General features: G+C 37.0%; 1 protein-coding gene across 2 annotated transcripts in view; it reads left to right on the forward strand.

Annotated features, from left to right (window-relative positions):
* EPRS1 (glutamyl-prolyl-tRNA synthetase 1) overlaps positions 1–24,970 on the forward strand; it is a 37,580-nt gene extending 12,610 nt beyond the window's left edge. The window contains exons 9-35 of one of the 2 annotated variants that reach the window (XM_066568473.1): positions 72–243; positions 751–984; positions 2,025–2,109; positions 2,448–2,507; positions 2,802–2,822; positions 4,883–4,993; positions 6,491–6,627; positions 7,334–7,541; positions 7,964–8,076; positions 8,706–8,823; positions 8,958–9,332; positions 10,197–10,427; positions 11,101–11,349; positions 11,944–12,174; positions 12,515–12,780; positions 13,797–13,848; positions 14,695–14,904; positions 15,036–15,108; positions 15,883–15,962; positions 16,272–16,373; positions 16,938–17,093; positions 17,267–17,464; positions 17,821–17,994; positions 20,256–20,416; positions 21,882–21,960; positions 24,243–24,307; positions 24,595–24,970. In XM_066568473.1, the coding sequence (XP_066424570.1) occupies positions 72–243; positions 751–984; positions 2,025–2,109; positions 2,448–2,507; positions 2,802–2,822; positions 4,883–4,993; positions 6,491–6,627; positions 7,334–7,541; positions 7,964–8,076; positions 8,706–8,823; positions 8,958–9,332; positions 10,197–10,427; positions 11,101–11,349; positions 11,944–12,174; positions 12,515–12,780; positions 13,797–13,848; positions 14,695–14,904; positions 15,036–15,108; positions 15,883–15,962; positions 16,272–16,373; positions 16,938–17,093; positions 17,267–17,464; positions 17,821–17,994; positions 20,256–20,416; positions 21,882–21,960; positions 24,243–24,307; positions 24,595–24,745 (4,112 nt within the window). In that variant the 3' untranslated portion in view covers positions 24,746–24,970. The remainder of the gene's footprint in view (positions 1–71; positions 244–750; positions 985–2,024; positions 2,110–2,447; positions 2,508–2,801; positions 2,823–4,882; positions 4,994–6,490; positions 6,628–7,333; positions 7,542–7,963; positions 8,077–8,705; positions 8,824–8,957; positions 9,333–10,196; positions 10,428–11,100; positions 11,350–11,943; positions 12,175–12,514; positions 12,781–13,796; positions 13,849–14,694; positions 14,905–15,035; positions 15,109–15,882; positions 15,963–16,271; positions 16,374–16,937; positions 17,094–17,266; positions 17,465–17,820; positions 17,995–20,255; positions 20,417–21,881; positions 21,961–24,242; positions 24,308–24,594) is intronic. The other variant, XM_066568474.1, reaches the window with a different exon arrangement.
* Positions 24,971–25,716: the final 746 nt, after the last annotated feature.

Consider the following 25,716-nt stretch of genomic DNA (forward strand, 5'->3'; position numbering starts at 1 on the left):
GCAATAATAAAACTTGATTCTGTATCAGCTTCATAATACCTTAGAAAATGGTGTATTTTTGTTGTTCCTAGGTGTTAATAAGAATCTACAAATGTGGGAAGAAATGAAAAAGGGAACAGAATATGGACAAACTTGTTGTCTACGAGCAAAAATAGATATGAGTAGTAATAATGGATGTATGAGGGATCCAACTCTTTATCGTTGTAAAAACCAGCCTCACCCTCGGACAGGAAGTACCTACAAGTATGTCCACTTTCTCCTTGTGTGGCCTGTAGCTTTTGCTCTTTCCAGGGCATTCCTTAGTAAATTTCTTTTAACACTTGGAACTTGCTAGCGTTTTTCAACTAGAATATCTGATGAGTCTCTTGACTTTCTGAAACTTGTGCAAATTACTTTTAGAACCTGTGAGATGGCCATTATGGTCAACAGTGAATATTATTTCAGTTTTAGTCCTTATATATGTTTGGAAAAAACATTAGCAATGTAGGGTTATTTTTTTAGGCTTGAATATTAAGGCTGTTATCAGTTCATTTCTTGAAGGCTTTCTTCATCTTAAAATTATATTGCCCTCTGGATCTTTCTGTGGACTATTAGTTGTATGTGTGTTATTTTAGTCTTGATCTGAAAGTTTTCAGGATCATAGGTTAGAAATATTTATAATGCTTGAATATAGACTGCACTGAGTTTAAATATTTCAGTGGGAAGAAAGTGTTTTGTTCTACCCTGCTAATTAAAGATCTTTTTTGTCAGTGTTTATCCCACATACGACTTTGCCTGCCCCATTGTTGATAGTATTGAAGGTGTCACACATGCACTGAGAACAACTGAATACCATGACAGAGATGAGCAATTCTACTGGATTATTGAGGCTCTGGGTATAAGGAAACCGTATATATGGGAGTATAGCAGGCTAAACCTCAACAACACTGTGCTCTCCAAGCGAAAGCTCACCTGGTTTGTCAACGAAGGCCTTGTGGATGGATGGTATGTTCCATGGCTGTAGATCAGCTCTGTTCCCTAAGATTCCCTAAGAATGTGCCTTGTGACTAGCACATTCATTTTTGCTTTGGGATAGTTTGAATGAATATTTAAACAATATTAAAGAATATAGATTAATTAAACTGGCTTGTGTATGTACAATGTGTCTGTTTCCTACTCCACAGTAGCTGTGTACATACATATTCATGGCCTGTAATAAACATGAGGCAGCTTATTTTTGGACTCTGGCTCTTGCTGTGGGTGGTATGTTTTCCACTCTTGAGTCATTGGTTGTTGTCATTGGAGTCATTCCCAAACAATGCCAGAAGAGGGCCTGGATTGAAGTGTTTCTGGTCCTGTTCATCTAGTCAAATCCATCCCACTTCTCTCCAACCTGCCCTCGCCCTCCTTCTTTCTGTTAATTTTTTCAGATTGATTTGATTTCTGCAGACAGTGTTTGGTGGTCTAGCTGTCTAGTTGTCATTTGAGTTGGAAGCTTAGATTCCTAGTTTATGCATGGAGCCACTTGGCTATAGCCAAATTTATCCTTTTTTGTCCCTGCCTGTTTTTTTTTCCCTAGAGGTGTAGCTGATCTTATGATGGTCTTTACCTTTCCTACCCTGAGCCTCCCTGTTAGGTCCTCAGCAAAGTTTGATTCATGTTCCCAGCAAATTCAAATGTTACATTGCAGATCAGGCCTTTTTATTTCTTCCATAAGAGAGAAAAAAATCATAGCATTTTATCACTTATATAAAGAGTCGTCACTTCTTTCCAGCAATATTTCCTGGGTGCCCTTGGAGGGGAAATAATGGATAAGGGACATAACTTTTGCCTTGCTAGTTTTTGAGAGACCTAACTTTCACCATACTTTTTGTATGGGTAAGAGCTCAGTCTTCTCAGTTAGGTGCTTTCACCTAGCTGGGAGCTTAGTGAGTAAAATACACTGAGGCTGTGCCTTTTGTGTCTGGCAGTATTAGTAAAGTCTTGATAAGTGCAGAATTAGAAAATTTAGCGTATGGCACTAATGGAATACCGTTTTCCACTAGGGATGACCCAAGATTTCCCACTGTCCGTGGTGTCCTGAGAAGAGGCATGACAGTTGAAGGGCTAAAACAGTTTATTGCTGCCCAGGTGGGTGTTTTCTTCTGATTCTTTGAATCTCCCTCGATAAGTTTCACAAATTTTTGTGAAGCTTCACTTAATGTACTTGTCACTGGGAGGTTTCTGCTTTTGAAGCTTTGCTACTTTGACATCTATTGCTTCAACAATGGTAGCACCTGTGAGTAGGTGTTGGCAAAATGGACTTGCAGTTTTCTTACTTGGAGAAGGTTTATTTTGCAAGCTCAAAAACTGTTTTTAATGAAAACAAACTATAGAGAGTTTTCAGTTTAAAGAACTTTGTTTTAAATTAGTCTAAGAGCTAGAATATTTATATTAATGTGGTATTGATTCGGGTTTTTTTTATCCAGGGCTCCTCTCGATCTGTCGTGAATATGGAGTGGGATAAAATCTGGTCCTTTAACAAAAAGGTATGTGTTTAGTCGGATTTGATGCTACTCCTGATATCCTCTTTCTAGGATATGTAGAGAATCCAGCGTTCATTGGAGCGCTTATCACAACAAGTAGCAGTTGCAGTATGCTGCATCATTTGGCGCACTCTCAGGAAAATGGAATGTCCCCCCCTTCTAACCTGAAGAAGCACTAATCCTATTGATTCTCCTATACCAGTACTTACTTGCCTTCCTTAGTAGTACGGGAAAGGATAATGGTATTAATGCTGTAAATCTGATCTGAAAACTGCATTTCATTTTTCTGCTTTCAAGCTGCGAGCTATCTGTAAGAAGGTATTACTTAATGCTTTTTACCTTAGCATATAGCTTACAGTGTTATAAGCATACATAGCATAAGCTATCATTTTGCAGCTTCATAGCACAGTCGGACTTGCTTGTATAACAGGAGCTCTACAAACCCACTGAAAATGCATTATTCCTAGTTTTCAAAGGCTGCCCACCTCTGGTTTGGCTGATTTGTCAACATAAACACAAATTTCCCCCAATTTGGTTCATGTTGGCCATGTTTCCTTTCTGTGGCAAAAGGACGAACGCACTGCGTGCTCTGTCTGGGGAGATCAAGCCAGCACTGCTGGAATTTCTGACTAAATGGCAAATCAGGAATATTGCATCTTAACATGATGAGTTGCTTTTTGGCAGCAGATGCTTGGACACTATAATAAGGCGATTTGTTTTCATGAGGATTGCATATTTTGTGTGATTGTGGAAACACCTGTTATTTTGCATTGGTATTCCTGCCTGGTTTTGCTTAGGTAGTACACAGATCTGTTCACTTAAATAGTTTTTGCTTGTTTGGCATGTGTCTTGTAATTCTTCGTGTATTTTGCATTTGATTTGCTACATACACGTAGGTTTATAAATTGGTTCTTTCTGTTGCTGCATAAATATATTTATGACTAACAACTGATTTGAGGGGAAGAATCCACAATGGACTGTCAAGGCTCATTTTTTTTAATTGACTTTTAAAGTGAGTTTCTTAGACCTCTGACTCAGCTCCTTGTACAGCACCATATTTATTAGCCAGTTTTATTTACATGTGGCTGTGCAGATTGAAAGCTAACTGCAATATGAGAAAAACAGTTGGCTGCTTACAGGTAATTCTGAGCTCAAAGACTTTATCAGTGTGACAACTCATATTTTATACGTGATCCTGTAATTTTTAGCACCTGACAAGGGATTGCGAGTTTTAATGAATAAAATAAAGAGCCTGGTAATAACACTATAGAATCTGGTCATTTAATTATCAAAATTATGATATTAAATAATATAATACCCCTGCATTTTGAGATACATACACAAGTCCTTTTTCAAAGTGTATGTCTAACATTTAGGTGCCTGACTTCAGGGACTACTAACTAATAAAGTGTGTCTTCTTAAGAGTATATCATCATATTACTTTATTATATAATGTCAAGTAATTAGAAGCTAAATCATTTTCTCAAAAATATAGAAAAATATATAGCTGTGTAGCTTTTCATTTGAGCAGAAATAAACCAAGGAGAGCAAAAATTACTTCATATTAATAAAAGCAGGTGCTTTCCTTTGTGTCAGTTTCCAGTTACCCAGGTAGATCCTGGATATTCCTTTTGGCCTTAGATGACTGCTTTACTTGAATTATGTATTTAAGTGCTTCTGAACAGTTTGACAAACCAGTATTTCAGGTATAAAAAATGCTGTGAGAAACTACAGCTGCTATGTTTGATAATGGGCAATAAAAATACAGGAAGACATCCTAGTGGTACCTTTTTCTTGCCAAACTCATGTTGTAGAAATCCGAATGAAGTAAATTTTATGTTATTGCCTTATTATAGTATCTGATGTGTCTGTAGTAAAATTGCAGACTTGATTGGTGCCTCCTCTACAGCCAGTTCTGTCACTGATTCTGCTGGAGTACTGGCCTGGAAAATGAGTATGAGATCAGGTCTTGTGCTGCTGGAAAAAGAACAAACTCCACTTAAAAATTGTTGCTTTAAATTTAGTTAACTAGAGAAAAAGCGATTCAGATGTAATAGCCTATGTGCACAGTAAAATTGTATCAGAGTACATTTTTTGTGTCTTCCCCATAATTTTGGTTACTTCTGCTGTCAGTAGTACCCAATCCAGTTTTTACTCAGAGTATTTTAATAAAGATTGGAAATTGTAAAGTATTACCATGATTTTCTCACTATTCTGTAGCTTTGGGTGAAAGTGACATTAAAGCAAACTTTGAAAAAATGCAGTAACATAAAGAATACCAGTTAATATTCTTTTTTTTTGTGGTGATTGTTTTGTAAAGCATCTATTTTTTTTGTCAGTGGCATATATTCATGATCCACCTCATTTGTTTTCTGTAGGTTATAGACCCAGTAGCACCTCGGTATACTGCTTTACTGAAAGATGCAGTGGTCCCAGTAAATATTCCTGAAGCTCAAGAGGAGATGAAGGAAGTGGCTAAACACCCAAAGGTTCTTGCTTTACTCTCTTAATTTTCTTGTACTGCAGCTCAGTAAGGTTGGGAAGTACCTTAGCATGAAACAGTCAGGAAGGGGAGTCCTGCTTTTAGCTTGCTCAGATAGCTAATCTGATAGAGATCATCTATCCAAGGGGTACTTTTGTTTTGCCTCAAAATTGTCAAAAACTGTGCAACTGCTAAACATGTTTGCTCTTTTAAGAGGGAACTCTTTGTAAATATATAGAGCGCATATAAAAGGTGCTCTAAAAGGCCTCTCTGGGAGTTTTCAGAAGAGTGAGTCATTAGAAGTCTGGAATGCTACTCAAGCTGGTTTTCCTATTGTTTGATGCTAACTTTTACAGAGGTTAAATATTACATTTTATTCAAGCTCTGTTTACTGTATAATACAGTAAACACTCTTTACCATTAACAGTGAGGTGTTTTTTAAGTGATTTATAAAATCAGGTTTTATGTGGAGAGGTAACATATTAACTTGTTGATTCTGTCAATCTCTGGATTTTTAATATGACTTTTAAATTTGTATAGCAAATAGCTTTTATCAAAAGGCAAAGAACTTGCTGATTTGATACTTTTTGTATCCAGTAAACAGAGTAATGTCCCTTAATAGGGAAGTGTGTTACTGATACAACTCTTTCTTGGTGCTACTAGTAACAAAGATACTTTCCTTTGAGTCAATTGTGCTGAAATGTCCCTGAAAGCATCTCTTAACTTATATACACTTACACTGAGAAATGAGTGAATATTTGTTGAGGCTTCGCTTCATTTCTTTGTTTTGATTTTGTTGCTCTGAGTGCTCCTGTAGCCATTTCTTGTAACTGAGAGTTGGACATTGGGCCCCTCTTGCCCGTGGCTGATAACAAGGAAACAGGTTTTGAGCAGATGTGAGAGTTGTGACTCTTCAAGGCTCAAAGACACTGAAGTTTGGTCAGATACAAGCCAGCATATTAAAACATTGATAGTACCAGTAAATACTTCCTCCAGTATGTAATGAAATATATACTGACTTAAATAAACTAATAGAAAACTCCTGACCAGCTGAGAAAGTCTGAACTCACAGCTGTCGGCCTTTTTAGAAAATAGAAGTTTATCTCAATTGTTGAGATACTTTAAAGCTGAATATTTTATAAGTGATGTAGTTCTGGTTTCTGTCTTTACAAATCTATGCAGCTAAAAGAAGCTCCATATATAACCTTATAAAAAAGCAAAAATTAGAGTTCTGAAATTAGTTTTGAAGGGAATTTGCCTAGCAAAATGGGAACTTGAAGAAATTTGGGTTTACCTGTGAGATCCTAAAGATGCATGGACCTTGCAATGGAAATGGAATATGCTGTTAGTGGATTTTTTGGGTGAATTATCAGGGGAATGCGGACAATGCCAGTAAAGAAGAAACTGGAGAGAGCTGTGGAAAAACATTGTAGCTTTGCATTACTGTTATAGTCCATCTTCTGTCTTCATCTGCTGTCTTTGAAATGTAAACCATTATTCACAGAATGCTGATGTTGGTTTGAAGCCTGTGTGGTACAGCTCCAAAGTCCTCATTGAGGGCGCAGATGCAGAGACCCTGGTGGAGGGAGAGGTGGTTACATTCATAAATTGGGGCAATATCATCATCACCAAATTAAACAGGTAACCTGTACAGTGGCAGATGAAGTTAATTTTTGCTTTTCAGCTTTTTGTTGCCTTTTCTTTTAACAGGAAGCTTGTAACAGTAAAGAATCAATGGCTGGCCGTATATGTCCAATCTATGAGTCTGTGTCTATAAATCTACTTTGAAATACGCCATGAAACTGCATGTTAGCATAGGGTGTATATTGCTGTAGATTCAGTTGGAAATCATTAGTCAGTCCTGATACTGCATGTCCCTCTCATCCAGTGCTCTCCATGATTCTGTGGCACTATTGCCACTGTAAAACAGCCTTTTCAGACAGAAGAAACCACCTGGAATGTTAACAACTCTCACCCCATAACAAGTACTGCTTTTGCATACTGAGAAACTAAACCTGTCACAGTTTTAGTTGCACAGCTGTTGAGGTGGGGAGGGGGACCATTTAATGTCATCACGGTGGTTTTGAAGGGGTTGTGTTGAGACAGTGCCAGAACGGAGTGAGCTCTGATAGAGAACATAAATACTCAAAGATTTTTCTCCCCATCCTTTTTACTCTATGTAGATATTTAAGACAACAAAATTAATGGAGAACTTAAATGGCAGTGAATGCACTCTTTCATTTTCTATGATCCGCTCTTCAAAATTAACTCTGAACACTTGTTTTTGCAGTATTGAATCAGAACTGATCATTTAGGCTGTACCATTATAATTTCTTTTTTCCTGTAGAAATTCAAGTGGAAAAATTGTGTCTATCAATGCCAAGTTGAACTTAGATAATAAGGACTTCAAAAAAACTACTAAGATCACTTGGTTGGCAGAAACTCCACGTGCACCCCTCATCCCAACTGTCTGTGTTAATTATGAGCATCTGATCACTAAGCCGGTTCTAGGTAAAGATGAAGACTTCAAGCAATATATCAACCGAAATAGCAAGGTGAGTTGTATTTTTGTCCCCTTTAATTCCACAAAACTTCATGTTGTTTGTTTTTTTTGTTTAATTCACTGTTTCTAGTTGTGGTTTTGAAAATAGAATTGGTTTTTTGTTAAACAGATAAATTGTGCTGGTGTATCTAGTTTCTGTGTTTCCATGTAACCTGTCATAATCTCAAAATTAAAATATGACTCTTGTTTATTCTCAGTTGTTACCAGGCTTTTACACATCTGAAACCAGTAGTTTGAGTTTTGTCTTGATACATTCTTATGATGTGGCATCTTCTTGCTAGTACTTGTTCTGCTGTTACTGGAATTAAGTAACATTTTGACACTTTGAAAAGGAGGAAATCACCTTCTACAACTCTATTTCTTGCTGTTCCTTTGCTCTGTTAGACATGGACTGATTTCTTTTAATACTTACAGCAAGAAGAACTGATGCTGGGTGATCCGTGCCTTAAGGAGTTAAAAAAAGGAGACATCATACAACTTCAGAGGAGAGGATTCTATATTTGTGATCAGCCCTATGAGCCAGTGAGGTAAGTTACCTGAGAATGGCCTAAACAGACTTCACAGAATTTGCTTTAGCTTATTGTGTTTTAGTGTTTTCACACACACACATTGGTAAGTGTAATGTCGTCTGCAAATATTTACTCATTACCATGATCTTTGTGAGGAATATCTCTGTGGACTGGTATGGCTTTTATTTTTTATTCCATTCCTGCCTCTTCAAACTGTCTTAAGCCAAGTATGTGGTACTTGAGGTGCACCCCAGCTAACCTGGACTTGGTAATGATGTCATGGTTTTGTTGTGACTTGGAGTATAGAAATTAAGTAGCAGTGCTACGGAATAAAACAGACATTTTTCCAATTAGGGTATGCATATACTACTTAATTGTAACACTTTCTTAGCAAGCTGTTGAAATATCTACATGCAATTATAACATAAACATATAAATATTATAACAAAAAGGAAAACGCGCATGTAAGAGGAATCATTGCAGATCCCCAATTATGTAAATCTAGATAACTACAGCTGTATATCAAAGATAAGCTTGCAGTTGTGTGAAAGCATCTTTTAGAGAGAGTAGCCCATTTGTTTCAATAAACGTTTGATATTTATCTTTTATTTCCTTTACTGTTGTGTTTTCTATAAATCTTTTTATAGTCCTTACAGCTGTAAAGATGCCCCATGCATTTTGATTTACATCCCTGATGGACACACTAAAGAAATGCCAACATCTGGGTCAAAAGAGAAGACTAAAGCTGAAACTGCAAAGAAAGAGGTAAACTAGTGGTTTAGGAAAGTACCATAAAATGTGTGTGTATTTGTGTGTGTGTATATATATATATACTATACATCTCTTTCTATACAAGATTACATGCTTGGTTTCTTTGTTTCTTTTTTTTTTTTTTTTAGGCTAGTTCAGCTGTAAAAGGAAAATCTGCTCCAGCTGTTGGTCATACCTCTACTCCAGCCTGTGCTGAGTCATCTGAAGGTCACTTGGTCATCTACAACAAGGTGGCTGCACAGGGTGATGTAGTTCGTGACTTGAAGGCTAAGAAGGCAGCAAAGGAAGATATTGATAAAGCTGTGAAACAACTGCTGGCCTTGAAAGCAGAATACAAAGAGAAGACAGGCCAGGAGTATAAGCCAGGAAATCCTCCAGTATCTGGAACTGCACAGTCATCAAAGCCTGAGACCTCTGGTACCTTGGACAGTAAAGCCCTGTATGATAAAGTAGCAGAACAAGGAGAAGTGGTCCGAAAACTGAAAGCTGAGAAAGCACCTAAGGTGATGATTAAAATAATCCTGTGGTTCTGTCTGGGTTTGCATAGCCCATTGTTCTCGCTCTGTGGAAGTGAATGGGTGCTTATGGATCTAGAGGTTTTATAGTAGTCATCATTTGGACTGGACTTTGTTCTGTCAAGACTTGTGTTTCCCAAAATTTCTTCAGTTAGATTTGTATGACCAAGTTTGTATTGGTGAATTCCCGTATTTCTTAGGCTGGTGCTCTGAAACATGGACCAAATTTACCCAACAGCAAGAGTTGATTAACTATCCAAATCAAGTCCTTGAGATTTAAATGCCTTGGCAATTTCTTCATTTCTTTAACTCGGTATGGTCAAATTATGTGACTTCACAGGATTGAATTGTTGCTGTTTAGACCTTGAAACAAAGCTCCAGAACCAGAAAGGAAAGATCCAAATGCCACAGATGTTTTTGAGAATCTTCCTGTCTGTAACTGTACATAGCAAACATAGCTGCTATTAGCTGTGTTATTTTCTTTCTTTTTAATGCAGAGCAAGAAGAGAGGGAAAATAACATAGTTTGCCCAGTGGTTAAATAATGTTGATAGTAGTAGTATCTTGATGGCACTATAAAATCGAAATAAATGAGAAGATCTAAATTAATTTATTATTATAATTTTACTTAGGAACAGTTAGGGTTGTACATCACTTAAGAGGAGTTACTTTGTTAAAATAGGAAATTAGTAGAGAAAACTTCTCTGAATAACTCCACTAAGTACTTAGGAAAACTGAATAGTTGCACATAAACTGCAGGTCTTTTTATGAAAGTATTTATGGTATTCTTGAGAATCTTATCTCTCTATATCTTTGTTCCTCCCTCTTTCTGCCCCTTCCTTTCTTCTTTCAGGATGAGATATGTGCTGCTGTGGAAGTCCTTTTATCCCTAAAGGCAGAATATAAACAACAGACAGGCCAGGAGTACAAGCCTGGAAGCCCACCTGTGGCCTTTGTCCCTCCTCAGTGTTCTCCTGTTGCCACTCCTCCATCCCCATGTCCAGTAGACAGCAAGGCTCTGTACAGCAGAGTAGCTCAACAAGGAGAAGTGGTCCGCAAGCTCAAATCGGAGAAAGCTTCAAAGGTGTTCTACCTGTGGATACTTCTGAGTGGAACAGTGTCTTCAATTTAGGCTAAAACCCAATGGCAGGTTTTGTGAAATTTGAGGAGCAGAATTTCTAAGCTAGTTCCATGAAGTGCTTTCCCAAATTCTCTTAAGCTGATATATGGCTGACTGCATGAGTTATGTGTTAGTGCATGGAAAATAAATAAGTTCTTTTTTTAGTCATACAAGAAAAGTGAAGCAGAATATAGGCAGTAACTTGGAAGAAGGGCTGTAACTTGGAGCCAGAATGGCAGCAATAAATTTGGGAATTACCTGATCATGACCAAAGAACCATTATTTATTCAGAGTCTGTATATTTGCTGCTGTTCTCCAGTGTGCAGCTCATGGACTGCTATAACTGGAGGGGACTAAGCCACCTAAATGGGAGGCTTTTATGGCACAGAAATCAGCCCTTACCTACACTACCTGATTTGGTCCTTTGGTATACAACTTGTCGGTATTCTGGCTAAAAAGTTTTACCACAGAACTTAGTAATAACAACTTATACTCACAGGATAGCTCTAGAAGTTTTACTGCAACAGCTGTGTTAGTGCCATTCTAGAAAAGCTTGTGTTATCTCAGCTATTGTGTTACACCTCTACCCTTATTTCTACCCTTATCTGCAACTGCTGTTTTTTCTCTCTTGCTTCAGGAACAAATAGATGAGGCTGTGAAAATTCTTTTAAACCTAAAAGCAGAATATAAACAAAAGACAGGTCAAGAGTACAAGCCTGGAAATCCACCCTCAACGCCTCCTTGTCTATCTTCTACTGCACTTCCATCTCCTGTCTGCTGCAGTAACTTGGCAAGCTGTAGCTTAGTGGATGGCAAAGCACTTTATGATACTGTAGCTGAGCAAGGGGAAGTGGTTCGCAGACTCAAGGCAGAGAAAGCTTCCAAGGTACAACAGGCATTAGAGTGAGCAATTGTAATTGTAATCACATTTGGCCACTGGGGGGAAATCTTTCACCAAGTAGTGATCAAGCTCCCCCTATGTCCAGTGATCAAGCTCCCCCTATCATGCATGCTCTGATAATGCCAAACAGAACTGTTCTGGTGCTGGATACTTTCCTGACTCAGATATACAAAGTCAAACTTAACCTCTCATATCTAGGTGAATAGGCACGGGGATGGCAGATATTGACCCTGCAGAAGTGTTTAATATATTTTACTGTCCCTTGCTGTATTTGGGATGAGTGACTGTTCAACTATCTAGTGTGCTGCAGCAATAGCAAGACCTTTCAAAATGAAACAGATTCAGTGATGGTTGTGGAAAAGAACATGAGACAAACAGGCAGCTTTTTAGGTGCTTCTGGGGGGCAGGGGGGTTTCTGCCTGTACTTCCACCTTGCAAAATTGGTTTTGGTGTTGGGTTGTTTTTGGGGGGCTTTTTTGTTGGTTGGTTAGGTTGGTTTTGTAGCCTCATAATCAATGCTTCTGGCCAGTTCTCTCCTTAATTCTCACCAGTAAATCTTGCTATTTATCCTCCACACAGGATCAAATAGATGAAGCAGTAAAACTCCTTCTTTCTCTAAAAGCTGACTACAAGGAAAAGACTGGGCAGGAGTACAAGCCAGGACACCCACCAGCAGCTCAGGGGGCTTTGCCTCAGACATCAAACACAGTACCTGGTGGTCCAGACACTCCTGAAGCTAAAGCCCTGTTTAGCAAAGTAGCTCTTCAAGGAGATGAAGTTAGGAAATTAAAAGCAGAAAAAGCAGACAAGGTAATAACATATACACTGTAGTGTAAAAATGTAATATATGTATTTAAATCTAAAACTATCTTTGAAATTCAGTGTGATTATGGGAATTAAAAATGTAAAAAAATTTACACCTTTAAAATACGCAGCATTTAAATTCTGAGATCTGAAACATTCTTTTTAAATTAAATATGCTGTCAGGTATGATCCTATAAAATGTAAGCACATTAAAGTTAGGTACTGGCTTATGCAGATTTTTCTGCCAACAGTCAGTGAATGTCCATAAAGCCATATAGATTTTTTTTTTTAATAGAGCTATATTATTCCAGTGATTTCTCTATAATTTTCTACTTTTTTTTTCAAGGAAAAGATAGATGTGGCTATTAAAGAACTTCTTCAATTGAAGGCCCAGTATAAGTCTGTTGCAGGAGTTGACTATAAACCAGTGTCTGCTAGTGGTGTAGATGACAAAGACAAAAAGAAGAAAGAGAAGGAGAACAAGTCTGAAAAGCAGAGTAAGCAACAGAAGCATAACGATGGCCCCAAAAAAGAACCTTTGCAAGGACAGAGTGGGAATGAGCACTCCTCAGATGGATCAGGAGAGGGCCAAGGCCCTAAGAAACAGACCAGGTAAAGATGCAATCTTTAATCTTTTTGGATAGAACCATCAACTGTCTACCTCTGTTCAGATTTAGAGTGTGATACATTTCTCATTTCACTTGAAAGTGTGGACATTTGTAAAATAACTGTATTGATTTTCATATTCAGGATTGAGCCGAAACCAAGTTACCAAAGTTTATTTAGTGTCAGTTGTGCTTCAGCATCCTGTATTGTTACTGTCACTGGGAATTTTTTGTGCTTATTATTTGCTTCTGTAAATGTGCTGCTGTGTCTTGCTGAAAGTTTAGAGGTCTTTTTACAGCATGTATTATGCATCACTATGTATTTACTGCTTCATATACATAAACAATATATTAGAGACAAGAAATGCAGTTATTTTGTATAGAAATAATGCCAGAAAAAATGTATTTCCCTCCTTGAAAGCCTCTCTGTTTGTAGAGATGTAAAACCTTTACTTTTGTGTTCTATCATTTGAATCTGGTGAGTTTAACCTTCTTTAGAATCCTGTAGGTTTATTGGTTATCCTTATTTTGAGGTAAGTCAGTTTTCTGTCTCAAACAGTGTGACTGACCATTCACATGAATGGTGAATTTGAGTTGCAGGTGAATGGTTAAGTTGAGTCTTTCCTGAAATTTTAGCTACTGGCTAGGTAGGAAATATTTAAAATAAAGAGAAAAACTACTTACTCACAGGTCTGGTTAATCTTAATTTCTTACTGGACTGCTTACTGGTGGTTGGGTTTTTTAATGTGTTGGCTGTGAGGTTCTTTGATACAGCCGTAGTGAGAATTAGAAGTATTCAAACCATACTAAATAATTGGAACTGTTCTTTAAATATTAATATTAAATATTCTTGTTAGGATAAGGAAATACTAGCAACTCCCACCAGCCAAAACTTAGTCTTTTGATGTAAAACTAAAACATTCTCTTCCACCTTATTATTCCTGCCCCAAAAGAGAAGAGAAAGAAAAGGGTTTGGATAAGTTTCATGGCTAAATGCTGAATGGTTCTTTTGTCATACCATAGGCTGGGTCTAGAAGCTAAAAAAGAAGAAAATCTTTCAGAGTGGTTCTCTCAGGTAAGTGCACATCAGTTTGATTTGATTGTTTCATTCTGTTATAAATCAATGTGTGTTTGGGATTTACATCCTTCTGATTGAGGGTTTTTTTTTTTCAATACAAAGCAAAGTATTTGCTCTTTTCTATGTCTTATGTTATCATGGTCTTAAACAGAAATGCCTTGGAGTGAAAACCTGAATAAATTTAATAAGCTGTAAAAAGGGTGAGTGTCAACCACCCAACCTTATTATATATAATACATATGGTTTCCTTGTTTCATACCTGAATTCCTCTTTTGTTAAGAGTAAAAAACTTAGTTGAAATTATAGGAATTTCACAGACTTGAAAGTTTTATTTCAGCTCCAGGTGATGCATAACAGAAGTGAATATCTGTTGCTACTTAACAATTTTGCTAGCTTCTGAGATTGAAAACAACCCAGGTCAAGATGATTAGTTTTGATTAGTCTTGTTATGAGAGATTGTAAGTAGCTGTCAGTGGTGTACATTTCCTGTCAGTAGTATAATTTTTGCCTGTACTCCAAGAAATAAAAGTCTCTTCTGACATGAGCTGGAGACATTTCTTACAGAAGTGTTTTTGTTCCCGGAAAGCAGCTATAGTCTCTTACTTGGGTTCATGAAACTCAGTTTTAGTTAAGTGTTTACAGTATTCAGACCTATCATTAAGCTTAATGTTCCTGGTTAACCTTCTCTAGGTAACACAAATGACCCTAAAGTATATCTTAGCTGCTAACAATTTGAGCAGTTTTAAGTAGGAGATTGTCTTGGGTTGCATGGCGCACACTTGGATTACTGAATGTTCTCTATGCACAAACTGAAACTTCAGCCTCTGATTAATCTTTTGCAAGGTGATCACAAAATCAGAGATGATTGAATACTACGATGTCAGTGGGTGTTACATTCTTCGTCCTTGGGCTCATGCTATTTGGGAAGCCATCAAAGACTTCTTTGATGCAGAGATCAAGAAACTTGGAGTGGAAAACTGCTACTTCCCCATGTTTGTGTCCCAGGCTGCCTTAGAGACGGAGAAGTCTCATATTGCTGACTTTGCTCCTGAGGTACACTTCAAAACTTCATTTTAATCTGACTGTAAGAAAACCCAACCACTTAGTCTGCAGCTGGGTATAAAGTAAGTTTGGGGTTAGAATACATTTTCCCAAACTTGTTTTTTATTTTCTCCTTTTTTTAGGTTGCTTGGGTCACAAGATCTGGGAAAACAGAACTGGCTGAACCAATTGCTATACGTCCCACAAGTGAAACAGGTGAGTCTCTTTTCATGTAGTTTGGCTGTAAACTTATATGAGAAGTTCTATATATAGTGTAGCTGGTAGACAGAAGAGTCCCTTCTGAAAAGTGGAAGCCCCCATTTTTCAGAATATTTTCTGTAACTCCTTAGGAAAATTTCTTAATCTTGTTGCTGCTCATAGCAAATCCACATTATGTGTTTCCTTAAATAGACATTATTAGGAAATGCATACTTTTTCTGGATTTTTTTTTGTTAATATCCTGAAGACTGACTTACTTTGTCTGAAAACACATTTGATTATTTGGTTTATAGTGTTTATAAGAAATTTTTTTCAACTCATGATTCACTTCAGTTTTGCATGTGTTTTGACTGTAGCTGTTCCTCTGAGTAATTTAAACAAGCATTTTAAGACCCAAGGCTAGATGAGTTTTTAATTGAGTCAGGTGTAGCATAGCATCCTGAAATCTTGAGATAGGGAGTTCCTATTTGTGAGCCCAGGTGTATTTACCATACTGTAAGCCAGCAATTCAAACCCAGTGTCATTAAATAATAAGCTTTGGATTGTACTTTGACCAGCAGCAACCAAGCTCTTTTGCAGAGACTTCGGATGAAGTGGAAGTACTCTGGTGAAAATATTATGTATTAAGACAAAATAATCTATTTTAAAGGAACTGAAACATGAAAGCATAATTCTCACAGAAGAGAATGTTAAGCTTATATGTAGCAAAAGAAAAAGTTTGACATAAATGTCTTTATTGTGTGGAGACTCAAAGCTGCTTTCTTTTTACAGTAATGTATCCTTCCTATGCAAAGTGGGTGCAGTCACACAGGGATCTTCCTATCAAGCTTAATCAGTGGTGCAGTGTTGTGGTATGTGTACACAATTCCTGAGTACCTCTTCTTATCACAAGTGCAGTGTAGGACAGTTATTCTCTGTGGACATGGCATGATCACAGCACATATTTCAAAGCAAAATTGTTACCATGGTTTATGTGATATGTTTTCCTCAGTGTTTCTAATAAAACATTCTTTATCAATGGTTGATTGTATTAAGTAGAAATCTGACTAGTTGGCTTTTTTATCTTTATTGAAGGTTTTCTAATACTTGCTTATAAACATTATTTGTAACAATAATTTGACACTTCATAGTGTTAATTTTTTTTGCTTCCGCCCCTCCAGCGCTGGGAGTTCAAACATCCCCAGCCTTTCCTTCGCACTCGTGAGTTCCTTTGGCAGGAGGGTCACACAGCATTTGCAACATATGAAGAAGCAGCAGAGGAGGTAAAAACAAATGCACTGGTGCTTCCCCTTTCAGGAAGTTACCTTACTCCATAGCAACACAAACAAATCTTTGTACTGAGATCTCAAGGATATCTATTTTGAGCGCCCTTGTGAAAAATGCCAAGTTTATCAGAACCAATTTTTTTTCTCAGATGTAACCCATTTCTGATGCTTCATTCTCTACAAACAATATGGGGAGTTTGAAGAGTGTGATATATAGTGTGTGCTTACCTTAAAATGATTTTTCTTAAAAATACTTAAAAATCAGTTTTCCTTAAAAATTTAAATAATGTATCCATGTGTTTACTGCTAGAATTTTTAAAACTTTCTTCGTCCAGTTTTAAAACTTTTTTCTTGTTTTCTTTCATGACTTATAGTTGTTGCTTTTTGATTCAGGGAAAATAACATCCAAAGTTTGAAGTAATTGAAAAAATCTTAGTTTCTAAACATAGTTTTGAGAAAGTGTTAAATCTTAGAGATTTCAGACTCTGTCACATAAAAATATTTCAAGGTTTAACAAATGCTAAATACTGAGTAATTCTGAAGATCGTTTGTTTATCATAGGTGCTGCAGATACTTGATCTCTATGCTCGGGTGTATGAGGATCTCTTGGCAATACCTGTTGTGAAAGGAAGAAAGACAGAGAAGGAGAAGTTTGCTGGGGGGGATTATACAACCACTTTAGAGGCATTTATATCTGCCAGTGGAAGAGCTATCCAGGTATTTACTTTAATATTATTATTATTGTTGTTGTTGTTGTTATTGTTATTGTTATTCTATAATATAATAATTATTATTTTTCTCATTAAATATAGGAAGATTAAATATTTAAACTGATGCTTGATAGACTTAACTTTCCATTGAATAGAATTTTCTGTGTGCATCTATTTCAGGGAGCAACATCACATCATTTAGGGCAGAATTTCTCAAAGATGTTTGAAATTGTGTTTGAAGACCCCAAGAAGCCAGGAGAAAAACAGTTTGCTTATCAGAATTCCTGGGGCATTACAACTCGGACTATTGGCGTAATGACAATGATTCATGGAGATAACATGGGATTGGTACTCCCACCTCGTGTAGCCTGTATTCAGGTGTGTAAAAATGCCTTAAACTGCTTTAGTTTCCTTTCTTGTCTTGGAATTCATAAGTATTTCATGTCAGGCAGCTGAAAGACTTAATATAGGATGGAGCTGTCTAGTTACAGAGTAGCTGTGTGAAGTTAATACAAGTCATTAGGATACTTGTGGTGGACCAGTCCCCTTTGATAGTTCATCCATTTGAAGGAATGTTATCTGTGCCATTAGTATGAAAAGTGAAATGTGTCCTTCATTTCTGAGAGCATGAAGGAAATTACTGGAACAGAGGGCCACAATATTGGTTTCTAGTTTTTTATAACTATGAGCTAATTTTTTTTGTTGCATAAAGTACATGTCCTGTTCTATTGCAGGTTGTAATTATTCCCTGTGGTATCACAAATTCCCTTTCTGAAGAGGACAGAGAGGCTCTGTTGAAGAAATGTAATGAATATCGTAGCAGGCTGCTTGCTGTCAACATCCGTGTCCGGGCTGATTTAAGAGACAACTACTCACCTGGCTGGAAGTTCAACCACTGGGAACTTAAGGTACTTTTCTTTCCAGGAGGGGTTTTGAAGCCTAGGTGAGGGGAATATATGAGGTATGCTATGTGTGCCCTCTGTTCTGAAAGCAGATGTGTTCTGTAAATTAAAATCTGCTGCCTGATAATCAGTGATCACTTTACTGAATAAATGAAGGAAAGGTGTTTTCAAAGACTTGTTCTGTTTGCTAGGATTTGCATGTCATTAAGGATTTTTAAACCTCCAGGGCTCTACTTATATACCTAGAAATTTAAATTAGGAGCATAAATTACTTGCATTTTTAGAAATGTGTACTAATACTTCAGTGTGTCCTGACTCACAGCAGAGCCTTCTGTGCATACAGCAGAACAGAGAAGATAAACCTACAGTGTCAGAAAAGAAAGGAGCAATTTTTTTGTTTCAATATTGCCATGTTCCCCTCATATAGCACTTGAGAAGAGCAGTTCTGCTTCCTCTAATATAAGAGGCTTTTATAAAACAGAAATAGTGAGCAGAATAAAACAGCGGTAGTAATGGTAATTAAAAATTGAATGACATGTTGAGTGTTGGTTTGGAATTTTATTTTTTTTCTGAATTTAAAATCAGTTTCAATATGTTAATCTTCCAAGTAACCTGATAGAAGTGACCCAAATTGTTCAAAATTCCTGTTGTCTCAAAGTTCTCTTCCCTTTGTGTAACCCTTTTTTTAAATGGACCTCTAGTACTGTGAAGCTATGTTGGAAAACTTTCTAAATAAAATCAGGTTTTTTAAGAAGGTACACAGCACAGGGTAAACTTGATGTTTTTCACAAAATCTAGTGATGTGTCCAGTATAATACCTAAACTGCAACTTCAGGCTCATTGCAGGAACAATACATTCCTTTTATTGAGTGTATAAGGAATTTTGTAGGGTAAAAAATACAAAGGTGCTGGAATAAGAAGTAAAAGAATTAATTGGAAAATATTTTGCCTTATGCACTTGTCAGTGTACTAGACTTCTGATGTTACTTCCTAAAAGAACCAAGTCAGTGGTACTTCTTTTGTATTGTCTGGTATTAGTTCCACTGCTTTCTTGGGAAATCTTCCTAAGGGAGCATGAACTATTCTTTCACTTAGTAATATTACAATTAGAAGTACTGGATACTCCCTTCCCAGTTTTTATTATGGAAACAATGCTTTGTGGGCGTAAACTAGAATGTTCAGTTTGAATTGCTTGTTAATAACAGTTTTGAGTAGCTCTTTATGTAGTAGATAGTAGATGTAGTAGTAGATAGTTCATTGATCAGATGGATTTTACTGTATTATTCACCTTTTTAGCATAATTAAGGTAGTGGAGGCAGAGGGAGTATAGGGAATCACTTGGAAGCTGTGAACCTGAGGAGATTCCAGAGTACACAGTGCATAGAAAGCTTGGTACAGGTTTTGATTCTCCTGTTCATCTTTTGAACACTGTGGACTGGTTTTAGATTATAAACCTACTGATTCAATTTTCTTGAGGGAGAGAGGGGGAGCAATCTTCCAAAACGTATTTTTATTCACTCTTTTCATTTCCTGTGGAAGAATGTGTACCCTCTGGGATACATGTTGGGATGCAGAGAAAATAAGTTACACAGTAGACTCTTAACTGACTCTTTTCAGTAACATGGAAAATCTTTTTGCCTGATGGTGTAAGGGGGATGAGAAATTACATCGTACCACCAAAGTTTATCAACTTTTATATGATAAACTTTGATAAACTCTGAATTACTTGAAATTACTTGCTTTGCTAAAACAATTAGCTGTTTGTAGTCAAATATTCAATGCAATTAATGTTGATATTAGGACTGTAACAGAACTTTTGCTGTTTGCTGTTAAAACAATACCTGTTGAATGCTATTGAAAGCATTCTTTGAAAACAGAATTTAATGTGTTATTGGGTGAACTAGAACATTATAATTGCTGTGGAAGTCTTAATTGTTCAGACTTAAAAAATCTGATTTGCAGTATGTGGGAAAATGTAGTGCAGTTTCAGCAGTGCTTTAGCATTACTTGCATGCTGGCACTGATGCAGTCTCCAAGCTAGTGAAGCAGGGTAGAATGCACAAGTGAAGAGAATGTGGGTGGGAAATACAGAAATTCATTAAAGCTTTGGAATATATAGTGATTTTTTTTTCCAAAGAAACTTAAATGGATCAAGTGAGTCTATATTAAGACTGGACTTTAAAACAAACAAAAAGCCACAGAGAGAAAATGAACTATTGTGAGAATTACTTCCTCATCCTAACTACTAATTCTTTTTTTCCACAAAGGGTGTCCCAGTCAGAGTTGAAGTGGGACCACGAGACATGAAGAGCCAACAGTTTGTAGCTGTTAGAAGAGACACGGGGCAGAAGCTGACATTGTCTGAACATGAAGCAGAAGAGAAACTTGAACAGATCTTGGAGATGATCCATGCAAACCTTTACAGCAGGTAAACTAAGAGTTACAGTAAATGGCTCTGATAATCACAGATGCCCTTCATTTGTCAGAAGAACTTCTCACATTAATGATTTATCTGTGGGAAAGGGCAGGTTAGGGTCATCTTCCTGTTTGTGTTGTATAATTTTCTGCCTCTTAAACTCCTTCACATTCAGCGATAGGAGCTGCCTGTTGTTCTTAAGAAACAGAAGGTAAAAGGTTGTGAACTTACTTTAAAAAATACATCCATGAGTTCACATGTATTATTAATAAATAGATACACCATAAACACACCATAAATAGATGTGACCCATTGGTCATTATATGACCAGTGACCTTAACACTGCCCAAGGAAGGGCAGCAGAGCTGGTGAAGGGTGTAGAGCACAAATGCTGTGAGGAGTGGCTGAGGGAGTGGAGGGGTGTTTCTTCTGGAGAAAAGGAAGCTCAGGGGGGACCTTATCATTCTCTACAACTACCTGGAATGAGGGTGTAGTCAGGTGAGAGTTGGTCTCTTCTTCCAGGTAACATGTGACAGAATAAGAGGAAATGATCTCAGGTTGAGCCAGGGGAGGTTTAGATTGGGCATTGGAAAAAATTTATTCACTGCAACTGTGGCCAAGCATTGAAACAGGCTGCCCAGTGCAGTCATGGAATACTCATCCATGGAAGTGTTCAGAAAACACATAAATGTGCTTATGGACATGGTTTAGTGGTGGGCCTGGCAGTGTTGGCTTAGTGGATGAACTCAATGATCTTAGAGGTCTTTTCTGGCCTAAATAATTCTATGATCCTATATACAAGACTCCTTTGTGAAAGATGCTTTTGGTGCAGAATTTTGAAAGACACAAAGCTGTCCAAGTAACTTCAATAGCTGAAGTTCTGTGTCCAGAAGTGCATTTTAAGACCCTATTGATCTTCACAGGATTGCTTTCTTGTAAGCAATCAAATACTTTTGAAACTATTTTTTGCCCTTATTGCAAATGCCAAAATCCCTCACAGGTCTTCACTGCAGATTGTTGTTCGTAAGTCCACTGAGAAGAACAGGGTGTTGACATGACATTGTGGCAGATGAGCTTTTCTATTTCCTTCTCTAAAGGAAGTGATAAAAATTGTTTACAGGCAGAATATTTTTACCTAGTTCAAAAGCATCTTGTGATTTAGATTTAGAAGATAATTTTAAACGCAAAATATACATCTATAGTATTTATTTCTGTCTGCTTCAGGTCAGTGTTTAACTGATGGGCACAACAGCGGTAATGAGCACAGTGAAATGTGTGGCAGCCCATCAGCAATTAATCAACATTTTACCTCCTTGAGGATCAGTAGTAGAAAGACATAACCTGATTGGAAGATTCTAATGAATATATAGCTCTTTTTGTTACCTTTTGTTTTTACTGGCTCTGAAAACTCAGCTCATTGGGCTAGTGAGTTTGCGTGAATAAATCTGCCATGCCTGAATTTTTTTCCTTTTCTTAGAGCATCCGAGGACCTAAAAAGTCATATGGTGGTGGCTAGTAATATGGAGGACTTTCAAAAAGAGCTTGATTCAGGAAAGGTAAGGGGATTTACCACTTCTATTCTTATGCTTCACACCCTTTTGATCCATTAAAAAGAATGGTTTTATCAGAGTATGCTTGTAAGAGAGAGTAATGTAAACATTTCATTCAGGTTACAATAACCTCACTGTCATTATTCTAATGCAGTGACAAAACACTTACTGAGTCTCATATAAGGGTCCAGGTAAGAGTTTAAAGTACAAGCTATTTACGTCAAGGAAGTTTTACCTTTATGACCTGAGTAGAAGCTATTGAGTTCATTAAGAATTACTGCAAGTCAGTAACCTCCTTGGATTTATAGTAAAAATAACCCGTCACATGGATGAGTGAGCTCTACTAATCTAAACATCTGTGAAAAGGTATTGAAGTTTAGATGAGAGATTAAGTCTTCAGCACAGAATTGAGCTGCTGTTTCTTTTACAAAGAACTGGTGAGAGAAATTTTTAACCCTGAAATTCTGTCACAGATCAGGTTGGGAAATTGTTTATGTGTTTGGATTAGTGTGTTCAAGAGGTAGGATCCCCAACATTAGTTAGTAAGGTTGTGTATTTTATAGAGAGAGATCAAGGGGTTGTGTACCAATTAGATCCACTCTGAAAATTTCAAAATTCCTGGTGAAAAATGTGCAAGTGCCAAGAATCTATAAATACTCTGTTAAACTTCAAAAATAATTTTAAGTTATTCCTGGTTAGGCTTGACCTTCCATTATACTATTTTCTTTTATTTCTATTGCACTTAAATTCAATTTAGAACAATATTTAAAGGAATAATTATGAACTTCAGAGGAGGGACTGATTTAGCAATGTCCAGCACTCACTGTTGTGTGCAGCTAGATTCTAGATATGACAAAGAGAATTAAGCTGTTTTTATAATGCTTAGAATTCTAATGTAATCTAAATGTAGTTAAGCTTGGAAATGTGAACAAATAATATAATATTATATAATTCCATGTTGGACACTTCTACTGTTTTGGTACTTAGGTTATGTGAATTTATTATGAGCTGTATATCTGAATTGAAAAAAAATTGAAAAAATCTGCCATTTGGTGTTTGTTTCACTCTCTACCTATTTTTGTTGTATTAACATAATTTTATAGCATATGTATTCTGAATTACTTGAAATTGCACTCTATTAGCACTGACTACTGTTTAGGATGAAAATTTTTAAGATTAAATAAGTGTTCCTGTTTAATTCCTGCTGCTGTTTTTCCCCTAATGGAATTGCAGACTCTTAGCTCTTTAAAAATGTGGACTGTTTTTCATTTCACTAACAATAGATTAATGCAAGAACAGTGTAGTAGAGTGGTAATAGTTCCTTTTTTTTCAGTTACAAGAAAGTGAAGCTATAAAGTGAAGTCTACTAAAGGCGTGTTCCAGTTAATGACAAATTGAGAATTTTGCAGTAAGAATGTAAATTAGGTGAAAGAAAGATGCACTAAGTAAACCTTATTCACAGTTGGATAGAATTAAAATTAATGAAGGCTGAATTTAGTAGCTGAGGTTGCCCTCAGCTATCAGCATTTCATTAGTGTTCAAATGTTTGTAGGGGGTGTCTTTTTAAGAATAATGCTACCTCTAGGTAGCAAACTGAATTTTCTCTGTGGAAGTCCATTAAAAAAAAAAATCAGTAAAATTGAATATGAAACTAGGGGCAAGAGATCTGCTCCAATAGCTAAGAGTAGTACAGAGAGGAGTGTGTGACATTATTATTTCAGCCTTATTCTCTCAATTTTCTTCAGTTAAGCTAAGTGAAGGAAAGAGCAGGAAGCTGCACACCCACCCCCATGGTCCCCCAGAGAAATGTGCTGTTGGCAGTTCTGTTTTCTTCAAATAATGTATGCTCAGAAAAAATGAAAATTCATAGTAATGGAATTAAAATGGGAACTTTTTTAGGGCACTGTCTTACAGTGTATAAGGTGAGCATTTGCTCAGTAGTTTGAAAATTTTAAACTTTTCCTGAAAAACAGAACATCTGATAAGAAAAGAGTGTTTATACTTTGCACAGAAGAAAGATGTATTTGGTTAAAAAAAAAGATTTAAATTTAAATGGTGCTTTGGGTTTGTGTAGGATTTTCCGTACTGCACTGTGGAGGGATGACTGTGCTTATCTATTGCTCTGATGAAAAAGAGCTATTAAAATTCAGTTGTAGCAATTGGAACTTTTCCCAGTTTGAGATCTGTGTATGAGATCTGAAGGTTTAGGAATCTTCCAGAGACGAAGATGATTTTTCTACATGTATAACTGTTGGGTTTTTCTCTCTCCCCTCCTCTCCTCCCTTCAGATTGTACAAATCCCTTTCTGTGGGGAAATTGAGTGCGAGGATTGGATCAAGAAGACCACTGCCAGGTAAAATATAACTGAGGGTGTATATACCAAGATCAAAATCAAAGTGGTTTGAATACAAAACAGATATGCAAGATGCCTTTGGGTATAACACTTATGTACAGACTCCTGCTATCCTGCATAATTCAGTATATTTACTTCCTTAGCTCTGGAACTTTGAGAATAATTAATGCAGTTTTAAGATTTATGTATAAATCACTTATGTAAAAAACCACTTTATTGCACTTTTATTTTTTAATAGAAATATTTATTTATGAATATATTTATTTATTAATATCCTTTTATTTCAGGGATCAAGATCTTGAGCCTGGTGCTCCATCCATGGGAGCAAAAAGCCTCTGCATACCTTTCCAGCCACTCCGTGAGCTCCAGCCTGGAGCAAGATGTGTGTGCGGCAAAAACCCTGCCAAGTTCTACACCCTCTTTGGTCGTAGTTACTAAATCACTAGTGAAAGAACCTTCTCCTTTATCTGTGAATTGAACTTTTTTTAACAAGACTGAAATAACCCCTTAAACTTCAATCAGTTTTGTGACCTTTTTAAATAATTCAAAGACAAAGCCATAAACCATAACCCGGCTCCCCAATGGTCAGTCTTAGGCTAGCAGTAATTCACAGACTTTTCTGTAAACATCTCCAATAAAATAAAGATGTATTGTGAGCTGTAACGTGCTGTGATGGGTTTTTTCTGTGTTGCCCAGTAGGGAGGAATAGGTATCCTTTGCTCATGGTTTTTTTTCTGGTTTGGTGCATGTATTTCCTTGTACATGGAGAAAATGCTTGAAAGGTTGGAGAGAATGCCATAAAAACTACAGTACAGTTCAGCATGCTGACATCTACTTTCTAGATAAAACACCTGCTTTTTATTTTGCCTTCAAATTTTTCAGTAGAGACTTGCTGCGAACCTGTAGGAATAGTAATTACTACCTTTAGAAAACTTGTCTCTGAAGCCAGATCTTTCAAGGAATATTTTCATAAAAACAAAAAATCATAAATGGCTTGGAAGGAGCCTTAAAGATCATCTTGCTCCAACACCCCTGCTGTGACAGGGACACCTTCCACTAGACCAGGTTGCTCAGATCCCCATCCAGCCTGGCCTTGAACACTTCCAGGCATGGAGCATCCACACCTTCCCTCGACAACATGTTCCAGTGCCTCACCACACTCGCAGTCAAGAGTTCCCTCCTAGTATCTCACCTGAACCTGCTCTCTTTCAATTTAAAGCCATTCCCCCTTATCCTATCACTACCTGCGCTTGTAAGTCCCTCTACAGGTTTCCTGTAGGCTCCATCAGGTACTGGAAGGTGCTCTAAGGTCTCCCTGAAGCCTTCTCTGCTCCAGGCTGAGCAACCCCAACTCTCAGCCTGTCTGCACAGGAGACGTGCTCTGTCCCTCTGGGTCTCTTTATCACCCT

This window comes from Molothrus aeneus, chromosome 33 (assembly GCF_037042795.1).
Source record: "Molothrus aeneus isolate 106 chromosome 33, BPBGC_Maene_1.0, whole genome shotgun sequence".
Classification (NCBI taxonomy): domain Eukaryota; kingdom Metazoa; phylum Chordata; class Aves; order Passeriformes; family Icteridae; genus Molothrus; species Molothrus aeneus.